The sequence below is a fragment of the Camelus ferus genome, chromosome 23 (assembly GCF_009834535.1).
Source record: "Camelus ferus isolate YT-003-E chromosome 23, BCGSAC_Cfer_1.0, whole genome shotgun sequence".
NCBI lineage: Eukaryota > Metazoa > Chordata > Mammalia > Artiodactyla > Camelidae > Camelus > Camelus ferus.
Window position 1 is genome coordinate 20,704,512 of NC_045718.1, and position 11,692 is coordinate 20,716,203.

At 42.2% G+C, this 11,692-nt stretch overlaps 1 protein-coding gene across 1 annotated transcript; it reads right to left on the reverse strand.

Annotated features, from left to right (window-relative positions):
- Positions 1–2,495: 2,495 nt before the first annotated feature.
- Positions 2,496–10,250, reverse strand: SLC30A1 (solute carrier family 30 member 1). The gene is made up of 2 exons (XM_032466424.1): positions 8,992–10,250; positions 2,496–7,298 (listed from the first exon to the last, which is right to left on the reverse strand). Exons 1-2 carry the CDS (start codon positions 9,602–9,604, stop codon positions 6,394–6,396), a joined length of 1,518 nt encoding a protein of 505 aa, XP_032322315.1. The 5' UTR covers positions 9,605–10,250; the 3' UTR covers positions 2,496–6,393.
- Positions 10,251–11,692: the final 1,442 nt, after the last annotated feature.

Sequence of the window (11,692 nt, forward strand, 5' to 3'; positions counted from 1 at the left end):
TACTAGCTAAGTGACTTTGGGTAAGGAGCTTAATATTATTTTCTAAGAAGGGAATAATGGAATGTGGCTAATGGTTTGTAAGGATTAAGTGAAAACTTACGTGGCCGGTATGTAAAAAGTGCTCAGTGTATTTTAGCTATTAACAGTGTTACCACTATACCTTCTTCCTCTCCTGTCATCCTCAATAGTCATTCAAACACCTTTGAATGCCTACAGTGTGCTAGCCCCTGTGCTGGATCCTGAGGAAATTAAAAAGATAGATGACAACCTTGACCTCACAGAGTTTATAATCTAAAAGAGAAGTAAGTCTGTAAATAAGCAAATGTGACAAACTGTCATACGTTACTTGATTTGAAAGAAAAAAAGGCTACATGGGCGATAAAGGAGGGGGCAAAAATGACGGCCAATTCTGAAGGCTCAAATATGGCTATGAAACTTCTTTAAAAACAATATTGTCACTTTCTTATTTTCATCTAATTGAAAAGCAATAGCTCTCATCCAGATGTGCAGTGCATGGTACACAAAACAAGGTTTTAGGAGATGTTGGCAGTACTCTGGAAAGACCATATTGCCTAAGAATTCTTTTCTGAACCAAGATCCATCAAGTTAAGAAAACAAGTTGGCCAACAGCAGTGGTAAGACACCACTGATTGTATCTATGCATTCTGATTTCAGAAATGTTTAAGTATGAAAAAATAATGTGGAATCAGTTGAAGTGTAGTTCAGTAGTCCCCCCTTATCCATGGAGGATGCATTCCAGGACCTCCAGTGGATGCCTGAAATCACAGGTAGTACTGAACCCTATGCATATATATTATGTTTTTTCCTACACACTTGCATATGTGCCTATGATAAAGTTTAATTTATAAATTAGGCACAGCAAGAAATTAACAATAATAAAGTAGAACGATTATTATATACTATAATAAAAAGTTGTGTGACTGTGGTGTCTCTCCCTTTCTCAAAATCTTACTGTACAAATTTAATGCCTTTTCCATCTTAACTAAGCACTTACCATGCTCTGTGGCTGTTAACTTTTGCAGCTTGAGGTGGAACAGCAAAACTGGCACTAATTTCTTTTTCTTTCTTCACAGTTTCAGATAGGTATGTTCTTACTGTAGATCTTAGCAATCTCAGTGTATGATTTTTTTTTTTCTTTCCTCATTAGGAGCTTTCACCTTTTCACTTAAAGGAAGTGCTTTACAGTTTCTGTCTCCGGATTGCCAGCACCACTACTCTTGTTCTTTGGGGCCATTATTAAATAAAATAAAGGTTAATTGTATACAAGCCCTATGATAGCTTGACAGTTCATCTGACAGATCTGATGAGATGACTACTAGGTGACTCATGGTTGGGATCCACTGGACAAAGAGATGATTCTCATCCTTGGGCAGGATGGAGCAGGATGGTAAGAGATTTCACCACGCTACTAAGAATGGCGGCAAGGCAGTGATTTAAAACTTATAAATTGTTCACTTCTGAACTTTTCCATTTAATATTTTTGGACCACGTTGGCTTCAAGTAACTGAAACCACAGAAAGCGAAATCAAGGATAAGGAGGGACTACTATGCTGTCTGTTTAGATGGGCAAGTGTATTTGGGAACTAGTTAAGGCTCTTAGCATTGAATACCTAGTAAACCGATTTGTCTTCCAGTCTGTCTACTTCCCATTACACATCTATCCTGTAAAGTACCTTTTCCACTTTCTCATTTAACCACTCAAAAATTGAAATGTTTCCTCCATTCCTATAAAACCAGCTCAAATCAGTTGACGTGGCACTTTTAACCTCCTCTTTCACAATTTCCTTCTACCTCTCGAACCCTCCATCCTATACTCTTCCACCCCGCCTTGCTTCTCAAGCCTTACCCCTCCTTTCAGTTTTAACCTACACAATATCCTTTCCAAAGATTTTTATCCCTTCTTTGGAATGGCTACTGTATTTGCCAATTCTGTTAATTATCTACTGCTTTTTAACTGTCAATTGATTTGTCAACTTTTTATCTCCCAACCAGAAGTACAAGTTCTTTAAAGAAATTGTTATCAGAGACAACACTTATCTCAGTCCTGAACTCAAATAACCAAACTCATGCACTAATGTCCTCTTGGGTTAATAATTCCAGATGATTACATAATTGTAAAATTTTAATAATCCTTGTTAGTAACTACGCTTACAAATTTAAAAAACAGCAAATACCAAAAGCAGCAGGTTAACCTATAATGACGTAATTCCTAAGGTTAATGCTTATAACACAAAAACTTCACATGTACTGGGTATGTTAGTGAGCCTTTGCAGTGTTACCCTTTCGATTTCTATTGTCAATTTTTGCCCACATTTTTTTCTTCCACATCACAGTCCTGTAACCCGGTCACCACACACACTAGCAACACTTACATTAAGCTGCAGTTTCCCTTCCAATGACTGAAGTCCAACTCTCTTCTGTGTAACCCAGCATAGCACGGGGGGTGGGGAGGCCACACGCACAAAACAATGAAGTAGATATTAAAATCAGTTTATTTTTCTACTTAACTTTTAATAAATGAGAAGAAACACAGTAGTCTGTCTCATAAAGAACATTTATAATACATAACAATCCATAAAGCCTCATGGTGAGGTAGGAACAGCTTTGGAAAACAACGCACAGTCATAAAACATACAAAAAGTTAGGTAAAATGTTGCAGCACTAAAGACATTTTATCTGCATCTGCATTTCATGAGATGATAATTGCATTTAACTGTGCCACATCTGGCCCGAAGGACACACTATGGCAGACACAAAACACAGCATGGGAGTTTCATAAACAATCACAGGATACACTGATACACTTCATTGTGCTGTTTCAAGGCAGAACCATAACATGGCAATTTGTGTCTTTTTATATATATAACCACATATTAATTGTATGTTACATTCCCTTCGGCATCTTTTTACCAAAGACACTGGGCAATAAAATTTTTGGTTTAAAGGTTTAAATTGAATTACATACAAAAGGCTCCTGTGCCAGTGAAAATGACTGCTAGATATTCCAGAGCTTGTTAATGAAACTAAACAGCGTTGCCACATAACATCGGTAGAGCTACATCAAAATAGTTCTATTATAATCCCCATTTCAGATGGTCAAACACTGTATGACAGTTTCAGTTTAAAAAACAACAAATCCTCCACCTTCCCAAGAGTTTTAACACTGTTTTACGACTTCACTGAAACTCTACTAAAATAAATATTTCTATATGGTAGGATTATTCTCCGTATTCGTGTGTGAACATCTTAAGACAGCAGGTAAATGACATTTTATCATTCAAATGGTATCTGCTTATAAACAGTAAAAATCTTCAACTCAATATGTTAACCTACTAAATACTTCACATTAGGTTCCATAGGCCTTTTCCCTCAAAACTTCCAAAGGTTCAAAATTAACTGAAGATGTTAACAAGATACAAACATATTAACATAGTCTTTTACCTGTTGTGATTTTCCAAGGTGCTTTTGATGGAAACTTGTCCCATTCAAATTACATACCTTAGTTATTCATATTGTTTTCTAAAATGTTAAAATACATACAGCAAAGTTTTTTACTTTTTTTTTTAGGTTCTCGTCCATACTTTTACAGTGCAGATGCCCTTCAAAAAAAAAGAAACTCATTTAACTATCATATAAACTAAAAGGTGACAATGGAGAATTAAATCTCTCTCATCACTAAGGCGGCATTTGGCTTGGAAAAATGTCTGGGTTGGTTTAACACGCAGGCACACGCAGCACCTCCTTCTAACTAAATTGAGACAAAAGACAAGTTTCTAAACACATATTCTAAATACACTGATCTTGCTCAAATATAAAAGAGCCAGCAGGAGAGATGCACCTCCTAAAACTGATGCAGTGTTATAAAACAGCATTTAAATATTGGGTTTAAGTCTCCTAATAATTCATGGCATTTCCCTCATTTTCTTTCAGGAAGGAATAAGCTATTTTGGAAAAGACACTTAAATCCCACAATATTTAAATATAAAAGCATTTTTAAAAAGATAATGCTAATATAGCTAAAAATGGGTTAGAAAGTGCATTGTAAAGAAATAAATAATTCTCTACTAAAACTCAAAAGGTGAGTCAGTGCCCACTGATTTTGCTATTATGGCAAAAGTCCTTTGAAAAAAAGAATCCTATGGTAACACTTTGTTACATACAAACTACTTAAAATTATGAAAAGTGAAATAACTGAAATCTAAAGGCTGTTACTTTCAAAGCACTTTTGAAAAAAAAAATTAGCCCTTGTCTCATGCTTGTACACTGAAAAAATACTCATTCAGTTGATTTTAATGTGTTAGACAATCTTTAAGAAAGACCCAATAGAGCGTTGTAAAGAAAACCTCATTGAATGTAATATATTTTACCAGTTATCCTTTTGTATCATTACTGAAATGTTTCTATAATGTAAACTGTTTTGAGGTCTTCAAAAGATGGTTTTGTAAAGTGTTCAATCAGGAATGTACATGATACAGTATAATTTGAAGCTTTCTTTTGTTCATCCGTATAATGAGATTCCTCAATTTCATGTTTTAAAAAAAGTTTGCAAAATTCAAAGGAACTACCAGTTTAGGAATTGAATCACACAATATCAGATAAGAGTATTAAATGATCAAGATGTATTGCAAATTGGCAGGTTATGGTTTTGGCCCATTGTCGTAAATGTGAACTTACAAACTATATTCCTAAAATTACCTCATTCTCATTGGAAAAATCGAGTGTTCTTAAATAGGCCCATTGCCAGCAATAGGCTTATACTAGAAAAAAAACACACCATCTACCACAAAAGAGCATCCCTTTAAAAAGTTAACTGTCAAATGCCAACATTTTCATCTTAAGACCCATTAAACAATGTATTATCTCAAATCCTAAAAGGTAGCCATCCCAAAAGTAGTCAGCTATAAAAGTTACTAAAGTAGTCAGGATACCTTGTTTCTAGAAAAATAGAGCTATACATGATAACTGATATTAATATTCATCCTTTTGAGGACAAAAATCTAGTTTCTTCAAAGCATAACCCCTCTCTATCAAGAAAAATATAACTTAAATACCCTTAAATAATATTTGTGTATGGATTTGAAATCCATAGAGACAATGAAATAGTCAAGAATAATTTTCTGTGTAGATACTGTGGCATCTTGCAAGATAAGCCACCATGAAAAGATCTGAGCAACGTCAAGGCAATCTTAATGATGAATTTTGCCTCAACTAATTTCTCTTTTTGAGACTTTAATATCCAAAATGCATTAACCTTCAGATTTCTTTTTTTCTCCCAAGTCAATGGCTCTTGGCAAAGCACAAGCATTGCTGGTTGGGCTCAAAAAGCTCCATTTGAATTCATTCACAATTGGTCACTGTGAAATGACTTCAACTCTGAAGTTATTTTTAAAACCCACAATTTAAAAGATTACATTAATAAGTTTTCATTTCGCATGTAATTATTAGATTAAATGTAATGTCCTTAAAAATATTTACTGCATATATTTTGTGAGTCAACTTTCAGCTCAATGTTTCTAATGCCAATCTATCAAAGAAAGTAATGCTGGTGAACATGTCCATATTTTAGATTAGTTTTGTTAAAAATAAAAAGTTAAAATTCTCAGAATAATTTAGAAATGTAGTCTGAATATTAACTTACAAGAATCTAAATATTTAATTTGGTAAACTTTCTTCCCTGCTCTTACTCCTCATATGCCCTATTACGTGTACACTACAGTTCAATTTGTTAATCAACTGTTTATAAGAATAATACTCAGCAATATAGGATACAGAATAGTAACTAATCTTCAGTATTATAAACACCCTATGTGAAGGAAACAAGGGAACTTTTCCTAATACTATCCATGAGTCACTCTTAAAAAATGCTGCCATTATGCTATGTAATGATCTCAAAGGGCAAGTAAATATTACATAAAACGTCAAAAGAAACCAACCTGTTGATGACTTTAAAGTTCTAGCAATTACAATTCTAATAAACAAAATATAACACTGGGGGGAAAAGAAAAGCAGAGAAATTCCAGTAACAATTTTAATTTATTTATCCCCCTAATTAATTTTTTACCATGGAAAAACTGGAAATCAAATGTCATTATGTTATATAAGGTTTATACTTACTTGAAACAAAAATGTAACATAGTGTTAAAACTGGCTTTCCAAAACTGTTACAGCATAGCTGTACTCTGCACTAATAATCACAAAGTTGTAATATAGAACTCTGTTAAGCAGTCCCATTATGTTCTTACAAAAATAGAATTAAACTGTGTGACCAGACAAAGACTTCAATTACACTACTTGGCAAACATAGAAATTCAATGGAGTCTTTTTCCTCTTGCAGTTTAAAGCAAAAGTCAAATATCACATCTTTTTCAAGACTCACAAAGATGATTCAGGTTGTTTGTTTGGCATTTTTTTAATCTCTATCACAACGGCAGGGATGTTTTCAACTTTAGTCCTCCTGGGTTTCTTCTCTAGATTGTCACTAAGTTCTAAACAAGAAATGCTAACTGTTGGGGCCTTTTCTGCATCCTTTCCAGATTGGGCTTGTGGCCGTGTCCCACAACATTGCTTCAAAGCACACTGAGTTCTGCAGGCAAGTTCACATGGGACTACACTTGATTTAGAGCCTACACTAGCAAATTCAGGCTGAATGGTAGTAGCATGAATTCCGTGATTATGGAAAACGTCTTTAATGATCTTAGCCACCTGCATGTATGATGCCGGGTCTTCACATTTTATGTGAGCAGTGGCAATGATTCTGCTTCCAGCAAGCTGCCAAACATGTAATTCATGAACTTCCTCAACTCCTTCAACATCTCGAAGTTCTTTTATCAAATTTTTGATATCAATTTGTTTAGGAACAGTTTGGAGAAGAATAAGAGCAGACTCCTTAAGCAACGGGTAAGTTGTGTAAAGAAGTATACAAACCATTACAATACAAAGAGTTGGATCTAAATATAGCACCCAGCAGGGACCAGCCTCAGAAACTGCTGCCTGAGTACTATTAATTAATTCTACAAATGCTTTGCAGGGGTCAGGGATACATGGGTTCACACACATATTCCCTTCACTACAAACTTTCCAAGAAAAGTAAAAGACTAAAGCATTTACTACTACAATCACTGAACCCAAAGCATCTCCAAAGACATGCAGAAAAACTCCACGCATGTTAAGTTGTCCAGCCTTATCATCATCATCTTCCAATTCCACCTGGTCAGGTTCTCTGATAAGATTCCCATTCACTTGTACTTCCATTGGATCATTTCTGGACTTTTCTGGATCTACAAAGAAATAAAAATTCTTATCAAACACATTTAAGGTGTTTATATAACATTCTTGTCTAATTCCATTTAGGTGATGGAGGTGAAAATTCTTCATAAACAACAGAAAAATGTGCTCAGAGCAATTCAATATAAATTGATGTACTGGGAACAAGCCAGGACATAAAGGCCAGGACTAAATTAAGTCATTAAGATGATATTGCTTCCCCATACTCCTAACCACCCTCCTACCTTCCCATCTCCAAAAAAAAGTTCATCTTTTCTGTCAGAGGTGGGGGTCTTGTGAACATTCTGCTATACTTTCTGGCATATACCAAAACCAAACCAAACCAAAACAACAGAATGCTATTACCTCAAATTAAATGCAACTATGGATAAATCTAATACAAATGGCTGATTTGACACACAGCTCTCGTGGCTTTTTGTCATTAACACCTTAATTAAAAGTTAAGGTTAACTTTTAAACTTTTGTCATTTATGTAAACGATAGTCTCTTGGTGGAAGGGGTTTAGAAACTGACAAACAAACAATATAAACCTATCAATAATTACAGAGACTTCAGGAAAAGCTGGGACTAAATGATCACTATCCACCCTATTAGCTCCTAAACCAAATGTACTGATCTTTTAAAGGAATTATACACACGAGAGCAGCTTAATTTTGGGATTACACCTTGCAGAGCAGGAGTGAGAGGAAATTCAATTGTTTACTAAACCTTTCAAATGTACAACCTGAACTCATTAACATGGTATCCTGCATCTTGAAAAAAGGGTAATTGTGTAGTATCATACAACTAGGTACATCAATATAAATGGTAAAAATTGGTAGGAAATACACCAAACTGTTAACATCACTGAGCCTGGGCAGTAGGGTACTAGGTTGATTCCTTTTTCCGGCTCCTTTTTTTCAACATTCATTTCCCAACTTTCCTTCAAGAGCACTTAATGTTTAGATGAAAACTATCCACTAAAAACATAAGATGAATAAAATACCATCACTTTTTACTTACAAAAAATACTGAGTGAAATGTTAACCATGCCCAGACACGCTATGCCTAAAATTTTCAGGATTAGGTTTAGATTTTAGAAAATTAACTGAAACATACACTGGTGTTCATCATAGGACACCTTTACCCAGGATTTTGAGCTCAGGAAAGTCGATCACTACATAGCTCTGGTTACAATATTAAGAAACTTGTTTAAAGGGCATAAGAACTACTTGGGCAGAGCAAGGTTCCAAACAGCCAACAACTAAGGACCAGTGGGGGATGCTCTCCGTTTCTCAACAGGGCCAAGAAATTCAATTAGGAAGCATTTTTGACTGTGCTAACGCCAAAATCAGACAGTCTCTTGAAAAGATAGCCTGTAAAGACAGCCAAGTGCGGCTGTGGACTGCAGCGGGCTGCCGGTCACCTCCTGACCTCTTTTGCCCGCTCTCACCATCACAGTGCCCATCTACACCCCCAGACGCGCTTCCCGGCTCCTGACTCCGGGCTGAAAGGGGGGCCTACTTCTATGTCCTCCAGGCGGGTGCGGGTGCGGGTGCGGGTGCGGGACCGGGAAGGAGCAGCCAGGAGGCCGCACAGCGCGGCCGCTCGGGCACCAGGGGGCGTGCGGGCCACCCCGCCCGGGGCCATCCAAGGGTCTGGGCTCCCCAACGCCAACCACTTGCGGCAGCGACTTTCTCTCCTCACCTGTCTGGTCCAATTTCAGCCCGTTGGAGTTGCTGGTATTGGACACCAGGATGTTAGTCTCCTCCTGGTCGGGACCCTGCTCACCTGGGGGCATGCTGTCGCTACCCCCGGCGCGGCTGCTCTTGCCGCGGCCCCCCTTGGGGAGGCCGTGGCTGTGCCCCCCGTGCGAGTGGCCGTGACCAGAGTCGTTGCCGAAGCCGCTGTGATGGTGGAAGAGGCACAGCCCCAGCACGTTGACCACCAACCCCGCCACGCCGACCCCGAGGACCACCAGCGGCTGCTGCATCTCGTGTGGCTCAATGAAGCGCTCGATGGCCTCCAGGAGGATGGCGAAGCAGAGGCCGGTCAGGAAGATGGCGTTCACCAGAGCCCCCATCACTTCGGCCCGGATCCAGCCGAACGTGTTCTTCTGGGTGGCGTGGGTCCGCCGGGCGAAGCGCTCGGCCACCAGCGCCACCACCAGCGCCAGCACGTCCGACAGCATGTGGAAGGAGTCGGAGAGCATCGCCAGCGACGAGGTCACCCGGCTCACCACCACCTCCAGGACCATGAACATGAAGGTCAGTGCCAGCATGCAGAGCAGCCGGCCACGGTTCCGACCCCAGCACCCCATGGCTGCGGTTTAGAGGGCCGCCGAGCGCGGCCCGGACACTCGTGAGGCTGAAGCGGCGGCGCCGAGGGCCGGTGACCCGGCGACGGAGGAGGGAGGGCGGCTTGGGGCTCTCACCGCCCGAGCCCGGCCGCTTGGGAGCCTGCTGTGGGGCCTCTGCGGCCGGACGGGGGCGAGCCCCGGGTCAAGCCGCCGAGCCCCCGCGCCTGCGGGCGTCCCCGGAGGGCAGGCGGCGCGCAGCTCCTCAGGCGTCCCTCCTCGGAGCCGGCGCGGAGGCCTGGCTCAGCCCCAGCAGCCCCCACACCCACAGCGGGGAGGCGGCGGCGGCGGCGGCAGCGGCGGGGAGCTGAGGCTCCCGGAGCCCGCGGTAGAAGAGCCGGAGCAGGAGCGGGCGGCGGCGGGGGCGGGCGACGAGCAGCTCCGCGCTGCGAAGGCTCCAAGCATCTGCGAGGTCTCCACGCAGGTCTTCCTCTCGCTGGTCTCCCTCCGCTGTGGCGCGGGCCGAGGAACCGATGCCTGAAGAGCTAAAGAGGCGGCGGGCGCGGCAGCTGCACTCGGCCCGGTATCGGGCGCCTTCTTCGCCCCCCCGCTTTTGCAGACGGTTTACAAAAAAACTTTGCTTTGCACTCGGAACCCCCGTTTTCACACGGACCCGAGCGTGACAAGGCCTCGCCGCCCGGCCCACCAGGCCCGGCACGCTTCCCCATTGGCCAGGACCCCCTCACGACAGCATCCTCGCACCGCCCATCCGCCCTCGCTATTGGATGGAGGCTCAGCGGGGCGGGAGGGGGCGGTGTCTCGGCTCCAACAGATGGGGGCGGGGCCTTTTCCTTCAGGAGCCGGGCGTGGGCTGGGGGCCGCGGCCGGGTGCAGCGACGGGCGTCGTGGGGGAGGGAAGGGGGCGCGGGCCGCGTGCAGCAGGAGGGGGAGGGGCAGGGCGGGGCAGGCGGGGTACCCCCGGCGTGGCGGGGCTTTTGCCCCGGCGCTGCGGGTCCTCTCAGCCCCCGGCACACCTGCGGGGGCCGGGCAGCAACAGACTTTGATCCTCCGAGCCGGGTCCACGTGGGGCGGGCCGCGCGGCGGCTGTGTGACAGTCGGCAGCCTGGGAAGGGCCGGGAGAGGGAGCCCCTGTGTTGCGGGGGCCCTCGGGTGCGCCCTCCTGTCACAAGAACTGAGGTTAGGCCGACAGACTAATAAACAAGTGCAGCACGTAACTTGTGCCTCTGCTCAACACCAAGCTGAGGAGTTAGTCCAGGGCGGTCCTGCGAGGGAATGAACGGAATCTTTGTAAATGTTTCAATAAAGCAAATCACCCCTATAACCACCATCCCCAGGAAACCCTGTGTGAAGTCAGGTATCTGTCACTGATTTTCTAAGGACCATTTAGTGTACAGACTTAAAGTAGGAGAAACCTGGGTTCTGGTCGTGGCTTTGGGTAGGTCAACTAATTTCTCCAGACCTGTTTTCTTCATATATGAAGCAAAAGATTGGACAAGGGAAACTCAGGAGTCCTCCTGACTCTAAAATTCTAAGGCTGTATGATTTAACAAACGTTTTATTTATAGACTACAAACTGCGGAACCCTGTGTTGGTTGCTATGGGGAAGGAGAGGAGCAGTAAGAATACAGAAGAATGAGCTTCTGTCCAGGTGGAGGTAAAACATAAACAATAAAAAATTTAAATTACGATGAAACAGTCCTAATAAATTGTGGCGACACTAGTTTAGATTGGATACATATGTGCTGTGCTCTGAGGTGGGTTTAGCTGATTTGAAAGTGAAGGCTTCCTGCTTCATAAGCGGAGGGGTGGCTGGAGTCTGAGTGGCCTGAACTGGACTTGCAAAGGTCTGGCTACAGCCCCTGAAGGCCCTCCAAGTGCTCTGGGTTGCTGCAAGACAAAGGCAGTGCCACCCAGTGCCTTAGGGTCTGTGTGTAAGAGTTGTTTGGGGCCGTTTTTTGCATTAAAAAATATTTTTTTTAATTCTACAAAATTTTTTCCACTTGCGTATGATGTGTATCTCATCTTCCCACCCATACTCAGGAACCAAATCCTCTTCTATTTCTGTTCTGCTGGAATAGAGAAGAATAGAGG

Excerpts from the sequence above, each read along its gene's own strand:
- SLC30A1 (XM_032466424.1), bottom strand. The coding sequence starts at position 9,604 with ATGGGGTGCTGGGGTCGGAACCGTGGCCGGCTGCTCTGCATGCTGGCA. Across the intron at positions 7,299-8,991 it reads GCTGAAATTGGACCAGACAG|ATCCAGAAAAGTCCAGAAAT; the intron begins GTGAGGAGAGAA and ends ATTTCTTTGTAG.